The sequence below is a fragment of the Oncorhynchus masou genome, chromosome 15 (genome assembly GCF_036934945.1).
Source record: "Oncorhynchus masou masou isolate Uvic2021 chromosome 15, UVic_Omas_1.1, whole genome shotgun sequence".
In the NCBI taxonomy this organism is placed as follows: domain Eukaryota; kingdom Metazoa; phylum Chordata; class Actinopteri; order Salmoniformes; family Salmonidae; genus Oncorhynchus; species Oncorhynchus masou.
Genome location: NC_088226.1, coordinates 29,081,214 through 29,107,359, shown reverse-complemented (window position 1 = coordinate 29,107,359; position 26,146 = coordinate 29,081,214). Strand labels below are relative to the sequence as shown.

General features: G+C 44.2%; 1 protein-coding gene, 1 long non-coding RNA gene and 1 pseudogene across 3 annotated transcripts; 1 reads left to right on the top strand and 2 right to left on the bottom strand.

The window, feature by feature from the left end:
- Window positions 1–1,120: 1,120 nt before the first annotated feature.
- On the bottom strand, window positions 1,121–2,765 carry LOC135556118 (putative nuclease HARBI1; annotated as a pseudogene).
- A 125-nt stretch (window positions 2,766–2,890) lies between these two features.
- On the bottom strand, window positions 2,891–4,972 carry LOC135556122 (uncharacterized). The gene is made up of 5 exons (XR_010457948.1): window positions 3,637–4,972; window positions 3,374–3,549; window positions 3,222–3,283; window positions 3,053–3,139; window positions 2,891–2,965 (listed from the first exon to the last, which is right to left on the bottom strand). It is a non-coding gene; the product is annotated as an uncharacterized LOC135556122 (long non-coding RNA).
- A 4,568-nt stretch (window positions 4,973–9,540) lies between these two features.
- LOC135556110 (protein spinster homolog 1-like) lies at window positions 9,541–26,015 on the top strand. Of its 2 annotated transcripts, none has more exons than XM_064989037.1 (12): window positions 9,541–10,290; window positions 13,866–14,081; window positions 16,562–16,764; window positions 18,080–18,231; window positions 18,365–18,431; window positions 18,665–18,807; window positions 19,073–19,225; window positions 19,633–19,822; window positions 22,964–23,029; window positions 23,396–23,494; window positions 23,618–23,786; window positions 24,535–26,015. In XM_064989037.1, exons 2-12 carry the CDS (start codon window positions 13,871–13,873, stop codon window positions 24,603–24,605), a joined length of 1,524 nt encoding a protein of 507 aa, XP_064845109.1. In that variant the 5' UTR covers window positions 9,541–10,290; window positions 13,866–13,870; the 3' UTR covers window positions 24,606–26,015. The 2 variants fall into 2 exon arrangements, with proteins under 2 accessions (XP_064845109.1, XP_064845107.1); XM_064989035.1 differs by having other exon boundaries at window positions 9,542–10,290; window positions 13,863–14,081.
- Window positions 26,016–26,146: the final 131 nt, after the last annotated feature.

Here is a 26,146-nt window from a genome sequence, read left to right as displayed (position 1 = left end):
AAGACATAAACTGAACACTGAAATACAAAACAATAAACGTGAACGAACCAGGGGCCTGTTGCACAAAACTAGGATAAGGGATTAAGCCAGGATATCTTGGTGATCCTGGCTCAATTGATCCATAATCCGGTTGCACTAAAGATGGATAGGGGGCAGGAGGATATGTTATGGTATAAATTACCATGGAGATTTATTCTGTGGAGCTAGCCTGCTCCAGACCAGGCTAAATTCCAGGATCTATTTAATCTCATCCCTAATGTCAGTCAGCAGTCACCACAAATGGAAACCAATAGTTATTTCACTGCTCACTATACATTGTTATCACATATAACTAGACCCACTGTTATTATTTAAACGTTTGTGATCATTAATTTCAATGATTTTGGATAAAAAATGATTTTTAGATGATGTTGCTATCATTAGATAATTTACAGTTTCCCATAGACTATAAGGCTATATATAAAATGATAGAATATTAGGGCCACAGAGGGGAAAAAAACACAAGTCATAATATTGTAACCAGTTGTTTTAAAGGAGGACAGTTGTTAAAATGACAGATGTGGGGCATTTCGTGAAATTGTACTTCAGTATGGTTTCATAAACAAAGACATGCTGATGTGCCAGAATATTAAGTATCACATTGTCATAAGTATCAAAACAATATGTAGCTTTTCTGCAGAAAGAACCAGCCTCATAAATGTATGACTTTATCCTTTTTCTTCAGTGTGGCCCTAGTACTCTGTCATATAAACAAATACACATTCCATATGAATATAAAAACACAATGTGTAACATTATGTTCCTTTATTGAATAAGGACAAAACAAAGCAGGTAAACCATCAGCTCCTTTCGAAACTGAAGTCACAGTGACTCTACAAGATGGAAAGCACAGAATCCAAGCATATTATACAAAATGATACATACACATTCAAAGGTCTGTATATAACACACCCTGCATGTCTGCACACTAAAATAAATGCAGGACAAATCCATACACATCAACTGAACAGACAAATGAATGGATGCAGTAGCCTCCCTGCAGCCTTGTATTACACACAGTATACCGCACAAACATCATAAGAGGCCAAATTCGTCAAAAACGAACCCAAAAAAACCAAATTCCTCTGCCACGCAGGACATATTTAACCAAAATTGAAAGCACACATACTAACTAAAATAATTCAACACATATTGGTCCCTCAGCAGCCGACCACTGTCGTCATCAGGGAAGATTGCCGGATTGTCCCAGTCCATGGCTGGTGGCACTCTGGGGCCCTCTCCTTCCTCAGGCAGGCCACATTGTGGAGGACAGCACAAGCCACAGTAATATCACATGCCCTAACAGGGCTGACCCTTAATTTGTGAAGGCAGTGAAAGCGTGCCTTCAGGAGGCCAAAGGTCATTTCAACTCTGGCCCTGGTCCTGGCATGGTTGTAGGCCTGCTGTGCTTCCTGGGGGTCTGTGAAAGGTGTCAGGAGAAAAGGCTGGCAGCCATACCCCCTGTCTCCCAGCAACACACCAGAGAATTCACCTGTCAACACAAAATCTCATCATTACTACCTCATAAACACAGTGATATTCTTGACACAGCCATGATGGTTATAAATAGGGGTTGTGTGGCTTACCTTGTGATAGATTTCAGAGGCCCGAAAGATTCTGGAGTCATGGACTGAGCCAGGCCATTTTGCCACAACATTGCTGATCACACAGTCAGCATTGCAGACCATCTGAAATCATAAGATGAGGAATATTACACCAATCAATGCACATCACTGGCAATGCAGAGTGTTCGTCAATGGACAATATCAAAAAGTTATGTTCACCTGAACATTAATGCTGTGAAAGGATTTCCTATTCACAAAATCGGCCTCATGGGCACCTGAGGGGGCTTTTATCCTTATGTGTGTGCAGTCCACTGCACCAATGACATTGGGGAAACCTGTCACACAAAGTAATGAGTATCCTACTATGTGTTAACAGTTGTCCTGTAATTTGTAGATCCTCTTACCTGCAATCCTATAGAACTCCTCTTTGATGTCACAGAGTCTTCTGTGGCCAGGGAAGGAGATGAAGACATCTGCTAATGCTTTGATAGCCAGACACACACTCCTTATTGTGCGGCAAATTGTGGCCTTGTTCAGCTGTTCTGCATCCCCCACTGAGTACAGGAAGGCTCCACTAGCAAAAAGCGCAAGGCCACACAAACCATTTGCTCCACACTCAGTGCATGGCTCCGTGCAGTGCGGTGCTTAATCCTGGGACCCAGTAGTCTGCATAGATACCTGATGCCATCTGCAGAAAACCTGTATCTTTCATATAGATGGTCATCAGGGAAGGCCAGTGGGTCCAACCGGTCCCTGAAGACCCTTTCTCGCCTGAAGGCTCTCCTCAGCACAAGTGCTTCTTCATCCACCACATCTCGCACGAATGGGCATGCCATTGTCAGAGCAGAAAGGAACACACAATTTTGGGCCTTCATATAAAAAACCTTAGAAAGATGCCACCGTCCTGTGTGCTCCCAATAAGAGCTCATATGTCATGGCTCACTTGACTTTACGAGAATATACCTAATTTTTATTTTGAGCTGTGTCATCTTCTTGGAGCTGGGGGAGGAAAGAAAAATAATGATTAATACATTTGTGTTACAGTTAGCATACAGTGTACATTGAAGGCATATCTCACCTCCCTCTCAAGTTTTTTTATTTCAAGGTCCAGTTTCCTAATTGTCCTCTTTTTTATTTCGGACTCCAGTGCAAGATTTTCCATCTTTTTCTTCTGTACTGAATGTCTATGTCTGCCAGTTCTATTTGGCGCCGGAGGTGGTTGCCATACAACTTTCTGATAGCTTGTGAGCTCTGTGAACACAATACAATTAGCGCAGCTGGAATTTGGCAGGATGTGGTGTCCTTTTATTAATACGCACTATGTTGCCAGGCTGGTTTTCCCACTGTATAGCATCTGGGTCCTGTAAAATAAATTAGATTTTTTGATTTTGATGAGGACTCCTCACCATTGTAGAGTAAATAGTACTTTCACAGTCTTAACATGATACCTCATGCCTTCTGGAATCCAGAGAGATGGTCTCCTCCTCATCATCGTCTCCATCATGTGCTGTTGCTGCTGCACTGGGGCCTTCACCCTATCACATTTAATCGGATTCATATTGAAGCTAGTAGACAAGACATGCCAGGCCTACAGTATGCCTTTGATGGAGTACTCACTGGATCAGCATCGTCTGGTGCTTGTGCTGGTGGCTCTAACAGGAACACAGTGCTGCCAGACACTGCAAGGCAATAGGTAAACCAAAGTCAGACAGTCCAAATTGATTCAATATGAATGTGGTTGTATCCCATGTAGAGATGGAAGGACATACCTTGAATGAAGCGGGTGGCATCTTGGGAGGAACCTATGCTCGTCTCTTTCCCCCAGGGATCCCCTCTAAGACGGGCCTGCCTTTATTTAGCTCCAAGGCCATGTCCTCTGCTGGGGTAAGGTCAGCCTTTGGTGACCCACCACCCGTGCCTTGTCTGTGGGTATTCTTTTTCACTGCTAAAACAGTACAGACAATGTGTGAGCAGGCACCTTCTGGGTACAATATATGCTTGTGCTTTGTTAAATATTAGTCAGGGACCATACCATTCTGCAGAATGTTCTTGTATTTGATTTTGACCTGCTGCCATGTCCGTTTTGGCCCGTTCATGTTTAATCTACACACACACACACACACACACACACACACACACACACACACACACACACACACACACACACACATTTAATGGAGTCACACTGCAAAAAATTACTTGGTATTTTTGTCTTGTTTTCAGTGAAAATATCAAAAAATTTAGCATAGCTTTATACAGTGTGATGGAGTTACTTTACACAATTTCACTCATATCTGCAGTGCATTTCAATTAAAAATTTAACCGTTTCATAATTACAGTACAACTGCATTTTTGGAGATGTGAATTAAATATTTGAATTGTAATTGTGATGTTTCAGCGGAGCGGTGAGTGTGTAATTGTGCACTACTTACGCATTCAGGCGGTCTGCAATACTTTGCCACGCTTTTTCTCTTTGCTTTATCACTGTGGCGGTGTTGCCTTTCTTCTTAATTATATCTTTTACCTCCTCGTATGCCTCCATGAGGATTTGTGCTTCCGACGGGGAAAAGTACGCGGCTCTAGTTGCCATGGTAAATCAGTTAATCTGTGATCTGTGGCGGGGTCCATTTGAGTGAGCCGTGAGCGCGCACCTATCCAGGATTGGTTTCACCTGGCTTAATGAATCCGTGTCTGCTCATCCTGGCTTGGTCTTTGTGCAACCAATTAAGCCTGGACGCACATGTTTTGGCTTCATTGAGCTCAGCTGAGTCATTTATCCCGGATGTCTTAATTCTACTTTTGTGCAACAGGCCCCCGTACTGTGTGGCAACAAATACTCACACGGAAACAAACACCCACAACTCAAAAGTGAAACCCAGGCTACCTAAGTATGATTCTCAATCAGAGACAACTAACGACACCTGCCTCTGATTGAGAACCATACGAGGCTGACCTCAAAACCCCAACATAGAAAAACATACATAGACTGCCCACCCCAACTCACGCCCTGACCATACTAAACTAAATAAAGACAAAACAAAGGAAATAAAGGTCAGAACGTGACAGCTAGAAGATAGAGTAGACTGTTCCATCTCTTCAAGAAATCAAATTTTCATAAATGATTTAAGATGACATATAGTTGTGTTTTTCCTTTGTCCCTGAAAGCAAGGATATAATTTCCCTATTGGTCTAAGATTACGCATCTTAATTAGGCTAAATTCATTGTTAGAACCATAGGATGTTCTAACGATTAACTTAGCCTTAAGATGTTTTTGGGAAACCAGGTCCAGAACAGAAATAAAAACAATACAGCATAAAGATGGGCTAAATCTGCTTCTCCAATAGACGTACTTACCCCTACCAGAAGCCATGGATTACAGTCAACATTTGCACTGAGCTAAAGGGTAGAGCTGCCGCTTTCAAGGAGCGGGACTTTAACTCGAAAGCTTATAAGAAATCCCATTTGTACATTTGTAGGCGATGTCATAGCGATGTTGGCTAGCAAAGCTCATGCCTAGAAGAAACAAATAGTCGGGTCTAACGGTTGTCTCGCGCCGAACTGTGCATGTGCAGAGCTTAAAATCCATGGCACTCCTTGGATATAAAGTTGTTTTTGACAAAAATGTCAGTTTGTACATTTCACGAGGTTGGAGTAATAACATCCGGTGGTGTAAAGTTCTTAAGTAAAAATACTTGAAAGTATATCAAATTTTATTTGTCACATGCGCCGAATGTCTTAGTGTGCTTGGACCATGTTGGTTTGTTGGTGAAGGAACTTGAAGCTCTCAACCTGCTCCACTACAGCCCCGTCGAGAATGGGGGCGTGCTCAGTCCTCCTTTTCCTGTCATCCACAATCATCTCCTTTGTCTTGATCACATTGAGGGAGAGGTTGTTGTCCTGGCACCACATGGCCAGGTCTCTGACCTCCTTCCTATAGGCTGCCTTGTCATTGTCGGTGATCAGGCCTACCACTGTTGTGTCATCGGCAAACTTAATGATGGTGTTGGAGTTGTACCTGGCCATGCAGTCATGAGTGAACAGGGAGTACAGGAGAGGACTGGACACACAATCGTGAGGGGCCCGTGTTGAGGATCAGCGTGGCGGATGTGTTGCTACCTACCCTTACCACCTGGGGGTGGCCCGTCAGAGAGAGTTGTTTAGTCCCAGGGTCCTTAGCTTAATGATGAGCTTTGAGGGCACTATGGTGTTGAACGCTGAGCTGTAGTCAATGAGTAGCATTCCTACGTAGGTGTTCCTTTTGTTCAGGTGTAAAAGGGCAGTGTGGAGTGCAATAGAGATTGCATCATCTGTGGATCTGTTGGGGTGGAATGCAAAATGGTGGGTCTAGGGTTTCTGGGATAATGGAGTTGATGTGAGCCATCACCAGCACTTTCAAAGCACTTCATGGCTACAGACGTGAGTGCTACGGTCTAGGCAGGTTACCTTAGTGTTTTTGGCCAAAGGGACTATTCTGGTCTGCTTGAAACATATTGGTAATACAGACTCAGAGAGGGAGAGGTTGAAAATGTCAGTGAAGACACTTTCCAGTTGGTCAGCGCATGCTCGGAGTACACGTCCTGGTAATCCGTCTGTTTAAAGGTCTTATTCACATATGCTACGGAGAGCGTGTTCACACAGTTGTCTGGAACAGCTGATGCTCTCATGCATGTTTCAGTGTTACTTGCCTCGAAGCGGGCATAGAGGTAATTTAGCTCGTCTGGTAGGCTCGTGTCACTGACAAGCTCGCAGTGGTGCTTCCCTTTGTAGTCTGTAATAGTTTGCAAGCTCTGCCACATCCGATGAACGTTGGAGCCGGTGTAGTACGATTGATTCGACCTTAGTCCTGTATTGATGGTTTGTTGGAGGGCATAGCGGGATTTCTTATAAGCTTCCGAGTTAGAGTCCCGCTCCATGAAAGCGGCAGCTCTACCCTTTAGCTCAGTGCGAATGTTGACTGTAATCCATGGCTTCTGGTTGGGGTATCTACGTACAGTCAGTGTGGGGACAACGTGATCAATGCACTTATTTGTGAAGCCAGAGACTGATGTGGTTTACTCCTCAATGCCATTGGAGGAATCCCGGAACATATTCCAGTTTGTGCTAGCAAAACAGTCCTGTAGCTTAGCATCTGCTTCATCTGACCACTTTTTTATTAATCTAGTCACTGGTGCTTCCTGCTTTTAATTTTTGCTTGTAAGCAGGAATCAGAAAGGATAGAATTATGGTCAGATTTGGGGGTGAGGGAGAGCTTTGTACGCGTCTCTGTGTGTGGAGTAAAGGTGGTCTAGAGTTTTCCCCTCTGGTTGCACATTTAACATGCTGGTAGAAATTAGGTAAAACATATTTAAGTTTCCCTGCATTAAAGCCCCCGGCCACTAGAAGTGCCGCCTCTGGATGAACGTTTTCCTGTTTTCTAATGGTCGTATAAAGCTCATTGAGTTGAGGTCATAATACCAGCATCGGTTTGTGGCGGTAAATAGACAGCTATGAAGAATATAGATGAAAACTCTCTTGGTAGCTAGTGTGGTCTACAGCTGATCATGAGATGTTCTACCTCAGGCAAGCAAAACCCTGATACTTCCTTAGATATCGTGCACCAGCTGTTGTTTACAAATATACATAGACCGCCACCCCTTGTCTTACCAGAAGCTGCTGTTCTATCCTGCCGATTCAGTGTGTAACCCGCCAGCTATATGTTATTCATGTCGTTGTTCAGTCACGACTCGGTGAAACATAAGATATTACAGTTTTTAATGTTAAGTGGGTAGGATATACGTGCTTGTAGTTCATCCACTTTATTATCCACCGATTGTACATTGGCCAATAGTACCGATGGCAAAGGCAGATTAGCCACTCGTCGCCGGATCCTTACAAGGCACGAAGATCTCCTTCCACAATATCTGTCTCTTTCTCCTGCGAATGACAGCGATGAGAGCCTTATCGGGTGTCTCACCTCACCTTTTCCTCCTGGTGGTTACCCAACATTGTTGCTTATTTACCAGGTAAGAATACGTGAAAACGAAACAAGGACTGAAGCAATAGACTCAACAAGAGCTTTAAATAAATGTTGTGTCTTAGAAAAGCTGGGCCTGGCTGACATGAAAAATACATTAAGGGGAAAGGATCCACAGGCAAAGAGGCTGATTATCTTTCTGCATTTCTCTTCATTTAAAGTCATGGCCAAAAGTTTTGAGAATGACACAAATATTAATTTTCACAGTCTGCTGCCTCAGTTTGTATGATGGCAATTTGCATATGAAGAGTGATCAGATGAATTGCAATTAATTGCAAAGTCCCTATTTGCCATGCAAATGAACTGAATCCCCCAAAAACATTTCCACTGCATTTCAGCCCTGCCACAAAAGGACCAGCTGACCTCATGTCAGTGATTCTCTCGTTAACACAGGTGTGAGTGTTGACGAGGACAAGGCTGGAGATCACTCTGTCATGCTGATTGAGTTTGAATAACAGACTGGAAGCTTCAAAAGTAGGGTGGTGCTTGGGATCATTGTTCTTCCTCTGTCAAACATGGTTACCTGCAAGGAAACACGTGCCATCATTGCTTTGCACAAAAAGGGCTTCACAGGCAAGGATTTTGCTGCCAGTAAGATTGCACCTAAATCAACCATTTATCGGATCATTAAGACCTTCAAGGAGAGCGGTTCAATTGTTGTGAAGAAGGCTTCAGGGCGCCCAAGAAAGTCCAGCAAGCGCCAGGACCGTCTCCTACAGTTGATTCAGCTGCGGGATCGGGGCACAACCAGTACAGAGCTTGCTCAGGAATGGCAGCAGGCAGGTGTGAGTGCATCTCATTTGGTTTCATCTGACCATATGACATTCTCCCAATCTTCTTCTGGATCATCCAAATGCTCTCTAGCAAACTTCAGACGGGCCTGGACATGTACTGGCTTAAGCAGGGGGATACGTCTGGCACTGCAGGATTTGATTCCCTGGCGGCGTAGTGTGTTACTGATGGTAGGCTTTGTTACTTTGGTCCCAGCTCTATGCAGGTCATTCACTAGGTCCCCCCGTGTGGTTCTGGGATTTTTGCTCATCATTCTTGTGATCATTTTGACCCCACGGGGTGAGATCTTGCGTGGAGCCCCAGATCGAGGGAGATTATCAGTGGTCTTGTATGTCTTCCATTTCCTAATAAATTGCTCTCACAGTTGATTTCTTCAAACCAAGCTGCTTACCTATTGCAGATTCAGTCTTCCCAGCCTGGTGCAGGTCTACAATTTTGTTTCTGGTGTCCTTTGACAGCTATTTGGTCTTGGCCATAGTGGAGTTTGGAGTGTGACTGTTTGAGGTTGTGTACAGGTGTCTTTTATACTGATAACAAGTTCAAACAGGTGCCATTGATACAGGTAATGAGTGGAAGACAGAGGAGCCTCTTGAAGAATAAGTTACACGTCTGTGAGAGCCAGAAATCTTGCTTGTTTGTAGGTGACCAAATACTTAATTTCCACCATAATTTGCAAATAAATTAATTAGAAATCCTACAATGTGATTTTCTGGATTTTTCCCCCCATTTTGTCTGTCATAATTGAAGTGTACCTATGATGAAAATGACAGGCCTCTCTCATCTTTTTAAGTGAGAGAACTTGCACAATTGGTGGCTGACTAAATACTTTTTTGCCCCACTGCATATACACCAAAGTATGTGGACACCCCTTCGGCTATTTTGTTTAACCTTTATTTAACCCCGTTAAGAACAAATTCTTAATTTCAATAACGGCCTAGTAACAGTGGGTTACCTGCATTGTTCATGGTTAGAACGACAGATGTTTACCTTGTCTGCTCACGTATTCAATCTTGAAACCTTTAGGTTAGGAATCCAACGCTCTAACCACTAGGCTACTTGCCGCCCCATATTTCAGCCACACCCGTTGCTGACTGGTGTATAAAATTGAGCATACAGCCATGCGATCTCAATAGACAAACATTGGGGCCTTACTGAGGAGCTCAATGATTTTCAACGTGGCACCGTCATAGGATGCAACCTTTCCAACAAGTCAGTTCATCAAATTTCTGCCCAACTAGAACCTCCCCGGTCAACTGTAAGTGCTGTTATTGTGGGGTGATAACTTATAGGAGCAACAACAGCTCAGTCGCGAAGTGGTAGGCCGCACAAGCTCACAGAACCAGACCGCCGAGTGCTGAATCGCAGAAAAATCTTCTGTCCTCGGTTGCAACACTCACTACGGAGTTCCAAACTGCCTCTGGAATTAACGTCTGCACAATGACTGTTATCTCACCACACCAGGGTCGGTTGAAGCCAATGATTTTTTAACATCATTGGTTGAGGCTTGGAAAAATGCAACTATGTACTTTGACTATTTGCCAATGAAAGGACTTGTTTTTCTCGTATCTATTCAGTCACTGGTATCAGTTTCATTGTTGGTCGATTTCCAACGGAGGTGGTGTTGTAATAAGTCATGTGAGTAAGGTGCGGAAGTTGGATACAATTTCAACATGGCTGCGCCGCGATAAGGAAAGAAGAACCTAGCTGCGCCTCACAAAAACATAACGGTTTACCTTCGTCCGACCAGTTTTTCAGAGTGCATCAAGACATGTTGACGCTAGTGTTTAAGCTAATGGCATAACGTCCAAGAGCAGATCTGACATCAACACAGGACCCGAGACAGAGAACCTCGTCTCATCACTGAGTTGACCAGCTACCAGGTAACGACCGTTAAACAATAACAAAAAGTAGCTTTGCGACTCACCGGAATTATGGACATCTGTTTTCAAAGTATACGAGAGTTGGCAAGATTATACTGCTGGGCTGCTAGGTATGGGATACATTTGTTGCAGAGTGTTAGCAACGTACTGACATCGAATGACAAAATCTGTTAGGTAGCTTTAGTTTTGTTAGCCAGCTAACAAGGTGATTGGTAATTGTATACACACTGGTTGCTAGCAACAAGCTAACCAACCAAGTCCCATAATGATAGGATTGGCTAGTTAGCCACATAATTTGCTGTCCAGCAACCCGAGGTAAAGAGAGTTTTTCAGGTTGGATATTCGCCTGTAGTTTTCACCACCAACAGCAGTTAGGGACCGTCAACATAGTGACAAATCAAAATGTTCAAATTTCAATGACTCTTAAAACGTTTAAAACTGGTTCTAGCTAACCCGATGGCATAGACACACATTGCGCACACATTGTTGTCTCTTTTGTTGTAAATCATTGAAAATAGTGAGACATTCTTGAATTTCAATAGCTCTTTGGTCATGTGACAAGTTCAGAATGTACACTCAGCAGGCCTACACATTGCTTACTCTTTAGTTTGCCCATTTTCATCTTATGGATTTATACATTCAATGTTTTTTAATGTTTCTAATTTCAATAGCTCCTTGATCATGTGACCTACTGACCTCAAACAAGGTTCATAATGTCCACTGACTACACTTCTATATTGCACACCCTTTAGTTTGTCCATTTTCATCTCACATGTTTTTACATTACCATTTTTAATTGTTGTAATTTTAATATTTTATTATTGACTATGTTTGTTTATTCCATGTGTAACTCTGTTGTTTGTGTCACACTGCTTTGCTTTATCTTGGCCAGGTCGCAGTTGTAAATGAGAACAACTTCTCAATGAGCCTACCTGGTTAAATAAAATAAATACAAAATTTGCTCCTTGGTCATGTGACCTGACTCCAAACAAGGTTTGGAATGTACAGTCAGTGAGCCTACACATTGCACACCCTTTAGGTTGGTCCATTTTCAACTCACACAATTTTACATTCATTTCCCTGCTCTGCGCCCCCTGAAGGACAGTCACTCACACACCTATTCACTTCGGCCTTCTCTCTGGGGCCTTCCTGACCTCCTGGCTTCTAGGTCTACACTCCCTGCCTGCCTTCTCCCTGGGCCTGAGAGTGAATAGCTTACTCCATGGAACTACAGACCTCCAGGCCAACACCTACTCTCCCTACTCGTTCAACATCCCTCTCCCTTGGCCTTAGAGTATCACTTACTCCCTGAAATTACTAAAACATCTATAGTCCCGCTGTCAGGAATCACGTGCACCTGGTAACCCATAAAAGGCTCTGCGCTGCTGGTGACCCACCCACCCGAGTGCTGCCCCCGAGCCTGGCCGCCCTGCTTGGACTCGGAGTGTCCTCTACCCTGATGGAGGCCTCCTTGTGCACCTGGTAACCTGAAGCAAGCTCTGTGCACCTGGTGACCTGCCTGCTTTTATCAGCTAAGTCCCCAACCTCCACAGCCTGAGTGCTGCCCCCAGCCCCTGAGTAACGCCCGGTGGTATCATCAGAGGCTTTTCTGTCTTACAAACTGGGCATCATTTGCCGCTACTAACCTTCTGTGGACTTCAACTGTTTCTTCACACCCAATCGACATCAAGTGCCAGTGCAATACTTATAGGGTTGAGAACCAAATACCCCTCGCAGTACCTAGCGGCACCATCAACTGGGTGTCGGAAGAAGCAACCTTTGAATTTCATCAACTTGACATTCAGTGATCTGTGCCTAGTGGGAGCCTAGGCTTCTTCTGTCCGTTTTATGGTTTTGCAGCAAATCAATGGCCGTGGATGGTACTACCAACATCAGATGTAGGCCCCCCTCCCCAGACAAGCTTGAGATACCGCTCCCCACTTCATAGGGCATGAGCCAGATCCATGCAATGCCCTGTCACTGCGGGGCCAATGGGTTTAGTCTCTGCCTCAAGTCTAGTGAGCGTAGAGGAGACCTCCCCACCTACAATGTGTGGGGCCAGCGAGCGCCGTAGCTGGGGAGATCTGCGAAAAGGGCCTGGCGTGCGTCCAGAGTTGCCGCCGCCAACCACCAGACCCACCTACCCCCACCCGCCTGCCTGACCGTCCTGACTACCAGCCTGCCTATCCCCTTGTACTGTTTGGGCCTCTGATCTGGTTTCTGACCCCTGCCTGGCCTCACCTTGAGCCTGCCTATCGCCTGGTACTGTTCGGACTCTGACCTGGTTTATGAACTCTCGCCTGTCCCGACCTGCCTTTACTTACTCCCTTTGTTATAATACATATCGGAGCTCAACCATCTGCCTCCTGTGCCTGCATTTGGGTCTCGCCTTGTGCCCTTGTACCGTGGACTTTCTGAAATGAGTTTGAGGTCAGTAGGTCACATTACCAAGGAGCTATTGAAATTTGAATGTAAACGTTTGTATTTTGATTACGCTCCCAAATTAAACTAGGAATACAAAATGCTGCTCATATTTCCACATGTTTATTAGCTTTGGAAAGCAAATTAATCTCCAAATCGTGAAAATAAGACCTGTGCAATATAGTGCGCAAATTTTCCAACATCATGACACTTATTTGGAGTACGTGGCTCAAGTGGTTTGAAAGCGCAAATATCCGTTGAATATCCAACTTATAACTGTCTTTACCTCAGTGTCCAGCAATCACGTAACATTAGCCAGCTAACTGGTAACTACATCATGTCTACTTGCTCAAACTAGATAACTTGCTAAATTCAAGTATCGATCAGAATCACATTGGTATTTTATGTAGCGATCTGTAAACGGATGAAGCATTTTAACCCTCTACTCCAGACATAGTTTTGTGGTTAATTATGAACAGTTTAGCTTTTTGTTTGAAGAGGATGTTCGTGTATTAGCCTGCCCGTCAGCACAAATTGACCCTTGTCTGGTGACTACCTAGAGTTAGCCTTTATGTGACGTTGAAAAACACTTCAGGAAATTGGAAACCATACTCAAGCCCTAACTCGTCGTTCTCTCTATGGGATTTTTCATTTACCTGAGTTTCCTCACATACTCTTTCTAAACAGCCTCCATTCTTGCTGATACAAATGCACACACACTGTCTTAACACTCTGCACACACACATTCAGACATGTGCTGTACATGCTCACATGACAGTAAGTTAGTTTTGTTAGCATACATCACAAGACTGCATTGCTATACTTACCCTATACTGCCCCCTTCTCCCACATTGTCTCTGACTGTCTTGTTCCCCTGGCTCTAAATGACTTTGCTTTGGCTCTAAATTACATTGCTTTCCCTTCAGCTGAATAACACAACCAAACCACTCAAATTTGCTTTGGTTTTACAATGACACACTTTTGAAATGCATTTGGACCTTTGTGTCTCTGCCATTCATTTTGGTATTTTCCCTCCTTTGTTTCTGCCAGAGAACTCTTTGCACGTGAGTTCCATTTAACTCCAGGTGCCTACTGTGTTGACCCAAAAATGGCCTTCTCATCATTCAGTTTTCTTTCCTTGTTCTCTCCAGCAGCTGTGATGTCTCTAGCTGACCCCACCTCTGATACCACGCCCTTCTTCTCTGATGACAGCGAGGCGGAAGGCTCAGAAGAGCCTGGTGCGGGGCCCAGCCAGCACCGGGAAGTGGAAGAGCCAGCCAGTGGCGTGTCCAGCATGAGATCGGTGTTCACTGTTATCGTCCTGTGTTTCATCAACCTGCTCAACTACATGGACAGGTTCACCGTGGCTGGTATGGACGATCTAACGTTACACCAAAATTGACCAAACCCAATGCTCACCTAACATTTCTTTAAAGGGGAACTACATATCATAAGTGTTTAGATATTGGTCCTCACCTTTTAAAGGTCCCGAACAGTCATTCTGATTCCTAAAATAGCCTTATGCGTGACTTAAACATCACCCATTATATTTTTTCCAGATTTAGATACTTCAAAAACATTTTTTTTAAATGTTACATGTTTTTCTCTCATGTCAAACTACCAGGAAGTCTGAAAAGATTGAGTGGGCAGGGAGCTCACCTTGACTGGAGGTTCTTTTGAAAACACCAAACCCACTGGCTCCAGGTCATCTATAAGGCGGGGCTCGGTAAAGCCCCGCCTTATCGCAACTCACTGGTCACCATAGCAACACCCACCCGTAGCACTTGCTCCAGCAGGTATATTTCACTGGTCATCCCCAAAGCCAACACCTGCTTTGGCCGCCTTCCAGTTCTCTTGCTACCAATGACTGGAACGAATTGCAAAAATCACTGAAGCTGGAGACTTATATCTCCCTCACTAACTTTAAGCATTAGCTGTCAGAGCAGCTTTCCGATCACTGCACTTTTACACAGCTCATCTGTAAATAGTTGACTGCCTTTAAACAGCTTGGAAAATTCCAGAAAATTATGTCATGGCTTTAGAATCTTCTGATAGGCTAATCATTTGAGTCAATTGGAGGCGTACCTGTGGATGTATTTCTATGCCTACCGTCAAACTCGGTGCCTCTTTGTTTGACATCGGAAAATCAAAAGAAATCAGCCAAGACCTCAGAAAAAAAGATTGTAGACCTCCATGAGTCTGGTTCATCCTTAGGAGCAGTTTTCAAACGCCTGAAGGTACCACGTTCATCTGTATAAACAATAGTACGCAAGTATAAACACCATGGGACCATGCAGCCGTTGTACCGCTCAGGAAGGAGATGCATTCTGTCTCCCAGAGATGAACCTACTTTGGTGCGAAAAGTTCAAATCAATTCCAGAACAACAGCAAAGGACCTTGTGAAGATGCTTTTGTACCTGCTTCTTCAAGCATCTATATCCACAGTAAAACAAGTCCTATGTCGACACAACCTGAAAGGCCGCTCAGCAAGGAAGAAGCCACTGCTACAAAACCGCCATTAAAAAAAGCCAGGCTACGGGTTGCAACTGCACATGGGGACAAAGATCGTACTTTTTGGAGAAATGTCCTCTGGTCTGATGGAACAAAAATAGAGCTGTTTAGCCATAATGACTATCGTTATATTTGGAGGGAAAAGGGGGAAGCTTGCAAGCCGTGGAGCACCATCCCAACCGTGAAGCATGGGGGTGGCAGCATCATGTTGTGTTGGTGCTTTGCTGCAGGAGGGACTGGTGCACTTCACAAAATAGATGGAATCATGAGGCAGGAACATTATGTGGATATATTGAAGCAACATCTCAATACATCAGTCAGGAAGTTAAAACTTGACAATGACCCCAAGCATACTTCCAAAGTTGTGGCAAATGGCTTCAGGACAAAGTCAAGGTATTGGAGTGGCCATCACAAAGCCCTGACCTCAATCCTATAGAACATTTGTGAGCAGAACTGAAAAAGCATGTGCGGGCAAGGAGGCCTACAAACCTGACTCAGTTACACGAGTTCTGTCTGGAGTAATGGGCCAAAATTCATCCAACTTATTGTGGAAGGCTACCTGAAACGTTTGACCCTAGTTAAACAATTTAAAGGCAATGCTACCACATACTAATTGAGTATAAGTACACTTCGGGCCCACTGGGAATGTGATGAAAGAAATAAAAGCTGAAATATATCACTACTATTCTTCTGACATGTCACATTCTTTAAATCAAGTGGTGATCCTAACTGACCTAAGACAGGGAATTTTTACTATGATTAAATGTCAGGAATTGTGAAAATGAGTTTAAATGTGTATGTAAACTTCTGACTTCAACTGTAGCTAGCCAATTCATCTTGGACAATTTCAGTTGAAACTTTACAAGGTGAGGTCTGAATACATTTAATTAAATACATTTATATTGACTATCAAACAATGTTATTATATCATGTCCAGAAATTTGTATGGATCTTCCATCTGAAGTCAAATTTTGTTGTTAGTTTACTTGTACCAATCTAAACCACGCAACTCTGCCAACACGCCTTCTGCGATGACAGTTACATGGCTGTACCTTTTTAAGATGGGTGTAAAAGCAACAGCAATCTTTTAGAATTTGGACATCCTACTTTGTTCTGGTTTCATCCAAATATCATCAAATTTGATGAAAAACATGATTTTGACTGTGCAGGACCTTTTTTAAGAGTTTTATATATTATGATGATTTCACACAATCATCGATCTGTTTGCTACAGAAACATAGGCAACTCCTAAAAAGCATGTTGGATTAGACTATCATAACCCCAATAAGTAATTTCCTATATTCCATATAACAGGTCTGTCTGTCTCTGTCTTGTTTAGGTGTTCTGCCCGACATTGAGCAGTACTTTGGGATCAATGATGGGAAATCGGGGCTGCTACAAACAGTCTTCATCTGCAGCTACATGTTCCTGGCTCCTGTCTTTGGTTACCTGGGTGACCGGTACAACAGGAAGGTGATCATGAGTGTGGGCATCGGCTTCTGGTCCGTGGTGACGCTTGCCAGCTCCTACATGCCCAGAGAAGTGAGTTGCACTGTTCTGACCAGCAAAATAAAACTGTTTTGAATCCCCACAAAGTTACGGTTTATATCGTTCCTTACTGTTGCTTTTTGAAATTTATTTTTTATTATTAACTGTGAATAGCTGGGCCTCCCGAGTGACGCAGTGGTCTAAGACACTGCAGTGGTTAAGGCGTCACTACAGACCCGGGTTTGATCCCAAGCTCTGTCACAACCGGCCGTGACCGCGAGTCCTGTAGGGCGGAGCACAATTGGCCCAGCGTCCTCTGGGTTGGGGGAGGATTTGGCCTGGGGGGCTTTACTTGGCTCATCACGCTCTAGCGACTCCTTCTGGCGGGCCGGGCGCCTGCAGGCTGACGTTGGTAGTCAGTTGAATGGTGTTTCCTGAGATACATTGGTGCGGCTGGCTTCCGGGTTAAGTGGGTGGGTGTTAAGGAGCTCGGTTTGGCAGGTCATGTTTCGGAGGACATATTACTCAACTTTCGCCTCTCCCGAGCCTGTTGGGGAGTTGCAGCAATGAGACAAGATTGTAGTTGGATATCAATGAATTGAGGAGAAAAGAGGGGTAAATTAACCTGCAGTTTTTCATTATTTAAAAAACAATATATACTCAGCAAAAAAAGAAACGTCCTCTCGCTGTTAACTGCGTGTGTAAATATTTGTATGAACATAACAAGATTCAACAACTGAGACATAAACTGAACAAGTTCCACAGACATGTGACTAACAGAAATGGAATAATGTTTCCCTGAACAAGGGGAGGGGGGGGGGGTGTCAAAATCAGCTACGTTAAATCCTGCAGTGCATCTCCTCCTCATGGACTGCACCAGATTTGCCAGTTCTTGCTATGAGATGTTACCCCACTATTCCACCAAGTTCCCAGACATTTCTGGGGGGAATGGCCCTAGCCCTCACCCTCCGATTCAACAGGTCCCAGACGTGCTCAAGGGGATTGAGATCCGGGCTCTTCGCTGGCCATGGCAGAACACTGACATTCCTGTCTTGGAAGTCACCTAGCAGTATGGCTAGTGGCATTGTCATGTCAGGATGAGCCTGCAGAAAGGGTACCACATGAGGGAGGAGGATGTCTTCCCTGTAACGCACAGCTTTGAGATCGCCTGCAATGACAACAAGCTCATTCCAATGATGCTGTGAATATAGATATTTTATGTTTGTTTGTGTTGAATTTGTTGTCCTCAGGGCACCATTGAAAATGAAAACCTGGCCTCAATGGGCTCCCCTGATTTTAAATTAAAGTAAAATCTTAACCTGAAGGAATGTTCTTTTCTTCCCCCTCTCTCCACCATTCATCCTGTCAGTATTTCTGGCTCCTGTTGTTGACGCGTGGCCTCGTGGGGGTTGGGGAGGCCAGTTATTCCACTATTGCCCCAACCATCATCGCTGACCTGTATGTCAAGGAGAGGAGGACGCAGATGCTCTCTGTCTTCTATTTCGCCATTCCAGTGGGCAGGTGGGGTCATAGAACATACACACCTAATAATGTATACATCTGGCCATCTTTGTTATGTCTTGGATTATGTGTTAAGAGTAGGAGCCAATTGACCCTGTGGTGAATGTTTGTTCCATTGATCTTCCTTCCTCAGTGGTCTGGGCTACATCGTGGGGTCAAAGGTTGATGACATGGCAGGGGACTGGCATTGGGCCCTGCGGGTGAGTCATCAAATCCCCTGAGCTGTTGGATATTATACATACATCTCAACACACACGTTTCTCAAAATACATGCACTCTCAACCATAAAGGGAATAAAACAAAAATCCATAAAAGCATGTCACCCAGCCAGCAGGTCATCTGACTTAGAACTAAAACATGGACACATTGAATTTTTATCTGTCCGTATCAGAAACATCAATTATGCCATTAAAATTGTGTTTTTTCCCCTTAGGTGACACCTGCGTTAGGACTGGTAGCGGTGGTGTTGCTTCTGTTCGTGGTGAAAGAGCCGAAGAGGGGTGCTATCGAGGCCCGACCGGAGCACACCCTCCAAAGGACCAGCTGGCTGGGTGACATGAAGGCCCTTTGCAGAAAGTATGTCCACCATCACAAGCCCAGTGTCAAATGATATCCCTGTGTAGAGAACTACGTTTGACCAGAGCTGAGTATCATATCCTCTTTTCTATATTGTGCACTACTTTTGACTGGAGTTGAGTCTGAAATGACACCCATGTTCCCTATAATAGTCCACTATGTTTTGCCCATATCTCTATAGCTCTGTATTCATTGCACAATTATAGTGTATCGTTGGTCTTACAGAAGAGTTATCAAACCAAGATATTTGTTTGTCTGTGTGCAGCCCCAGCTTTGTGTTGTCTACATTTGGCTTCACAGCAGTGGCCTTTGTGACTGGCTCCTTGGCACTCTGGGCCCCGGCCTTCCTCTTCAGAGCTGCTGTCTTCACCGGAGAAAGGCCCCCCTGCATTAAGGGGCCCTGCGACACCTCCGACAGGTAACACACAGGCTCACACCTCAAACTCACACCAACAGGTGACACACAAACGTCCGACCGGTAACACACACAGGAACTAGGTGCTGAACAAAGACACTTTATAATCAGTCAGAATGTTAAGGGATCATCAGACTCCTCTGCAATCACAGGATAAGATTTAATCATCACAACGTTGTTGCCACTACTACACTCGACTCCTGATGACTGCAACGGTTTGGGATGGCAGTACAAGTCAGTGAATAGAGAGCAGCAGTGGAGAATAGACATCAAACTTTTGCTGTCAAAGGAATTCAGTTTTATCAGGAAATAGTCAATTGTCAATCAAAAACCACACAGATGAGTCAGCAAGGGTAAACGAATGTTTCCAATTGAATGTTATAAACCCTTCTCACTCTCTCCCTCCGCAGCCTGTACTTTGGCATCATCACAGTTGTGTCAGGGATCCTGGGTGTGGCCAGTGGTGCAGAGGTCAGTAGGAGGCTGAGGTTGAGGACCCCAAAGGCTGACCCCCTGGTGTGTGCTCTAGGACTCATGCTCTCAGCGCCCTTCCTCTACCTCGCCATCGTCTTCGCTCAGGCCAGCCCCACTGCCACCTACGTAAGCCAACACCCATCTCTCTCTCTGTGTGTCCGAATACTTGCATTCTAAATAGTAGGCATTTTGGGTATGGACAATTCCACGGTGCTGGAGTTGAACTGAGACTTACATTTTTCACTTAAAATGTATACCAAACAAAAACCATGGATTTCAAAGTTTAACAAACCATACAAATCTATGCACAAGGACTATTTTAAACAATTAACACTGACATTTTTACAAAACCTTTTTGAATTAAAAAAAAAATGTTACCCCTTTTTCTCCCCAATTTCGTGGTATCCAATTGTTTTGTAGTAGCTACTATCCCATACGGGCTCGGGAGAGACTAAGGTTGAAAGTCATGCGTCCTCCGATACACAACCCAACCAAGCCGCACTGCTTCTTAACACAGCGCGCATCCAACCCGGAAGCCAGCCGCACCAATGTGTCGGAGGAAACACCGTGCACCTGGCAACCTTGGTTAGCGCGCACTGCGCCCGGCCCGCCACAGGATTCGCTGGTGTGCGATGAGACAAGGATATCCCTACTGGCCAAGCCCCCTCTAACCCGGACGACACTAGGCCGAGGTGCATCGCCCCACGGACCTCCCGGTCGCGGCCGGTTACGACAGAGCCTGGGCGCAAACACAGGGTTTCAGGTGGCACAGCTGGTGCTGCAGTACAGCGCCCTTAACCACTGCGCCACCTGGGAGGCCCTTGCCTCTTTAAAAAATAAATAAATGAATTCACGTTTTCCCAAAAACTCTGTTAAATATATGCTCCGAATTAAGGTTCAACGATGTCTGCGGTAAGAATGGGGTGTCAGCTTTGACATACATTTATTTTGGTTATTCAACTACAGTAAGTGAAGTGGATTTACACCCAGTAACGGAATTTCAACATGGTTACCTGATCTGTACTACAGAAATTCTCTTCATGGTGATTTATCCTAAATGGTTACACAAAGGTTAAAATATGCAATGTTCTCTCTTGCATATTTGGGCATTATTCTACACACACTGGATATTATTTTAAAGAGCTCTGCCCCTGAACCAGACCAAATTTGGTTGGTCCAGACCACACCAAATCTGAACCAATCATAGACGTCTATGTTTGGAGAGTACAGCACAGTAGAGCTCAGTAGAGTGCAGATAGTTCAGTACATTAGTGTACTCAACTTGTGTGCTCTACTGTATACTATACTGAACTCTACAGTATTGAACTATACTCTACTACTTACACTACTGTCCTGTCCAAACTTGTGAAACCAACTGTGGTTTGTGACTACTATGATTTCCCATTGTAGCCAACTCAATTGCAGATATTCTGCTACCAATTTGGTATGAAAGAAAATAATTGTTAGGTCTACCTTTTTACATGTTACTTCTGTGAATGCAGCTAGCTCAGCCTATTCAGAGAGGGATGCTATGTTAGCTGAAGTGCTGTGCACTGAAGTCCCCGAGAGAAGGGAGAAGGTGAGAGGATAATAATAGAAATAAGACCATGCTCATAAAAAAAAAAATCCTTGTGGCACTGACCACCACTGATACACACGGTCTGCCCGATACAGTTGAAACTGGGATTAATCTGTGAAGAACACACTAGCAGGGTGCCAGTAGCCATTGAAGGTGAGCATTTGCCCACTGAGGTTTGTTACGGTGCCGAACTGCAGTCAGATCAAGACCTTGGTCAGCACAACGAGCATGCAGATGAGCTTCCCTGAGGCGGTTTCTGACAGTTTGAAGAAATTATTAATTTGTGCAAACCCACAGTTTCATCAGCTGTCCGGGTGGCTGGTCAGATGATCCCGCAGCTGGATGTCGAGGTCCTGGGTTGTGAGGCCGGTTGGACTTTCTGTCAAATTCTTTAAAACGATGTTGGAGGCGGCTTATAGTAGAGAAATGAATTTTATTTTATTTCTCTGACAACACCTCTGGTGGACAGTCCTGCAGACAGCATACCAATTGCATGCACCCTCAACCTGAGACATATGTGGCATTGTGTGACAACTGCACATTTTAGTTGCATTTTATTGTCCCCAGTACAAGGTGCACCTGTGTAACGATCATGCTGTTTAATCAGCATATTCATATGCCACACATGTCAGGTAGATTGATTATCTTGGCAAAGGAGAAATGCTCATTAACAGGTGTGTAAACACTTATGTACCAAAGTTGAGCGAAATAAGCATTTTTTGTGTGTGTGGAACATTTCTGGGATCTTTTATTTCAGCTTATGAAACATGGCACTACATTTTGCGTTTATATTTACGTTCAGTGTATATATGCCTTACTTTCTCAGACTCGCTTTCATTTTAACACCCAATTTGATATGCTCCTAGTGACTTCACGTTGGTCATTTTACATGGAATTGATCGTGTGTGAATGTCCGTGAAATTTTGCACAATATTGTGGAAGAGATACTCAGATATAGTAACACGCTGTACCAAAATAAAGAAATGGCAGGAGTCAACGCAATTGCACATTAGGAGCGGCAGGGTAGCCTAGTGGTTAGAGCGTTGGACTAGTAACTGGAAGGTTGCAAGTTCAAACCCCCGAGCTGACAAGGTACAAATCTGTCGTTCTGCCCCTGAACAAGGCAGTTAACCCACAGTTCCTAGGCCGTCATTGAAAATAAGAATTTGTTCTTAACTGACTTGCCTAGTTAAATAAAGGTAAAAAAATAAATAAAAATGACATGACTCATTCTCAATATGGCTGAGTCGTGTATGTTATGCTTTTGAAATTTAACTAGGCTAGCCGTTTAAGAACAAATTCTTATTTTACAATGACTGCCTACCCCAACCAAACCCTCCCCTAACCCGGATGACGCTGGGCCAATTGTGTGCCGCCCTATGGGACTCCCGATCACAGCTAGTTGTGATACAGCCCAGGATTGAACCAGGGTCTGTAGTGATGCCTCTAGAACTGAGATGCAGTACCTTAGACCACTGCGCCACTCGGGAGCATGTGTTTCTATCTGCATTCGATTTTACTGAACCGTACATAAATAGTGTGTAGTATGATTAGTACACAGTATGCAGTTTTTGTAAGTAGTAGGTAAGACCGATCAGCCTGTCTTTCACACACACGCTTTCCTCTCTGTTGGCTTTGTATCCCCAGTGTATGGTAATGGTAGTCTAACTTTTTTTTTTTGTGATCAGGTGTTTATCTTCCTGGGCGAGACCTTCCTGTCTATGAACTGGGCCATCGTAGCGGACATCCTGCTAGTGAGTTCAGATGCATAACAATCCCCTATCTAAACGCAAGGTGGTTGTGCCCTATTCAATCAATGTCCATATGCAGATGTTTCTGATCAAATTTGTCAAACTCACCTGGTGTGCTCGTCCGGGGCAACAACAAAAATGTGAACTAACTGGATAATATGGATTCGGTTTCTGTTGAGGGATTTAGATCATGCCAAGTCAGTGGCATATATGAATAGCCACATTTTTAAAGTAATGTGACTCTTTAGTGCACATGTTTGACCTTCCAACCTCAAGGTTACTTTTAAATTGTGCTGATTTATAAGATATGGAAAAACCATTTGCTAATTATTTCCTACCTCCCCTCCACTCGCCCTCTGTCTTTCCCAGTACGTGGTGGTCCCCACGCGTCGCGCCACAGCTGAGGCCTTCCAGATCGTTCTCTCTCACCTGCTAGGAGATGCTGGGAGTCCTTATCTCATAGGCCTGGTATGTCTCGTGATTGTTGTGCATGCATACATGCATGCATAACTAACTACACATTTGATACACACACCTGTCTAAAGAAAGAGTATGATCCTCATTTACTGTCGGACCCCCCCTCCCCATCAGGTGTCAGACTCTCTGAAGCAGACTGACTCGTACCTGTGGCAGTTCCGCTCCCTGCAGCTCTCCCTCCTCACGTGCACTTTTGTGGCAGTGGGGGGCGGGGCTTTCTTCCTGGCCACCGCCCTCTTTATCGAGAAGGACCGTCAACGTGCCGCAAACTACACACCCTCAGGTGAGAGGATAAACTTGGAGCCAAGTTTATGTGCCTGGGCCCCAGATTAGCAACAGGTGACGCTAACTATGAATGCATGTGAAGTGGTGAAATTCAATGAGGAGCCTTTAGAATAAAAAATAAAGATCTCATACCAGGTAGGTTGACTGGGAACACATTTTCATTTACAGCAATGGCCTGGGGAATAGTTACAGGGGATGAATAAGCCAATTGGAAGCTGGGGATGATTTGGTGGCCATGATTGTATGCGGGCCAGATTTGGGAATTTAGCCAGTATACCAGGGTTTACACCCTTACTCTTACAGTAAGTACCATCCTAAAGACTGAACCCTACACAGGGCAATGTCCCCAATCACTGCCCTGGGGCATTGGGATCATAAAAAAAATAGACCAAAGGAAAATGTGCCTCCTACTGGCCCTCCAACACTACTTCCAGCATCATCTGGTCTCTCAAGGGACTGACCAGGACCAACCCTGCTTAGCTTCAGAGGCAAGCCTGCAGTGGGATGCAGGGTGCTATGCTGCTGGCCCAACACTTACTCCTGCTAACTACAGATATGTGAAAGAAAGTGTTGAGAGCAAGCACAGATGAGCCCGGTAGAGACGAGTTTACAGACCACAGGTGATGTTAGCAGAGAGGCTTGCAACAGTTAGAAGAAACTACCAGGTCACATATTCTGCTCATCTTGATAATGCATTATTATACGATGCATTAATTTTACTGTCCTGTATTTTCTTTCCCTAACAGATGATGAACCAATTGTTGTACCGAAGAGCGGCAGGTCCACGAGGGTGCCAGTGTCCAGCGTTTTGATTTGAGATTAAAGGGACGTTGGAGGCTCCTGTGGAATATGCTGCACCCTGATTGGTCCCTGTTTCAATCGCGCAGCAGTGTTTTTACATTTAGGGTCTTTAATTGGACAATGCCCTATACAGAGACTTTTATTTATTATTTGTAACATTTGAGGTGATATGGTTTTTAATACCTTTATCTGCTGAGGAACATTGCAGAGTCAGAGCTGCCAAACCGTTCCACTCATCATTTCCTGGTGTTTTTGTAGTGACCAATCAGATATTCCACTTCTGATTGGCTTCACGTGTTGGCATGACAACATGAGACAAAGTGGCTTATGAAAAATGTATGCAGAGTAGTAAACAGGAAGTCAAAGATCCACATTAGTGGAAGCCTAACCTCTGTGTCTGGAAGAGGTGACCGGATAGAAGAAAGCACAAGAGAATTTTAGAAGAGGCAGCTACTTTACACCCGAGGGAGAGAAAGAAGCAGAAAGCCTTTTTGCGTTCCGATGTGTGCACCCCAGTTATCTCCTGTTACAGCCAATGTGTCACAGATAGGGGTGTCACTCTTACAGACACTCATCCGTTACCCCACAGGGAATATATGTCGACGGTAGAGACCTCTGCGGAAAACCGGCAGGATATTTTTCACCCCAGTGCTCTGATTTCTAACCACTACATCCCAACTACTGTTGCTGTGCTTCTTGCTTGGGTCTGAAACACAGAGATCTGATTGGCTACAGAATAACTACGACCGGTCCATTTCGAAGCCATTCCAACCAGTGCTGTCGTCCTCCCGTCAACAAACTTAAGACTGTAAATATTTTCTTGTTCTTTCAGTGTAACCACAAACTACTTACTACATACAGTATCCAACTGAAAAAAAGGGAGTTGGCAGGCACAGGCCGCATTGTACTCCAAACCCACCGATCGGTTGTGGGATGTTGCATTTTTAACAGATTAAGCCTAATCATGCTTGTTGTTTTTAGACCCGTTTGGTATATTATAATAATAATAACACTAGATTTGTCACTCAGCTACCTAGAACGTGGTGGAGGGACAGACGTCTGTTCCAGACAGGTACAGAAGATAATCTGTTTTCTTTATTAAGACCCTTCTTTTTTTTTGTTGTTGTTGCAATTACTGGTGTTTTAATGGAATGATCCTGGCGGTCAGGCGTACTTTATATGAGGTCACAAAATCCAGAGTCACTGATGTCACAACGACCAGGAGATCAAATCGGGTCTAATTGTCTAAGGAAAATGGATATCCCTTTTTAATGAAGGCGATTGTTACATTATTTCTTTTTTTTTTTTAAAGAATGTATTGGTTATTTTGGAAAGTGAAGCCTTAAAATAATTAGTTCTGTTTTTAACTTGAATTTGATTTGATGTAAACTTTCTTTGAAACATTAAACGATGAGAATGGACCGTTGACGAGATGACTCATGGAATGATTTCTCTTTGTATCCGCGCATATGTCACTTAGTGCTTTGCAGTTGCAGAGGTGATAAATGTGTCTTTGAAGCTTGGATCCTGTAAGCCCATAACCACGCTTTAATGAAG

Coding starts and splice junctions, on each gene's coding strand:
- LOC135556110 (XM_064989037.1), top strand. CDS start 13,871: ATGTCTCTAGCTGACCCCACCTCTGATACCACGCCCTTCTTCTCTGAT. Junction 14,082..16,561: donor GGACAGGTTCACCGTGGCTG/GTATGGACGATC, acceptor TGTCTTGTTTAG/GTGTTCTGCCCGACATTGAG. Junction 16,765..18,079: donor GCTCCTACATGCCCAGAGAA/GTGAGTTGCACT, acceptor TCATCCTGTCAG/TATTTCTGGCTCCTGTTGTT.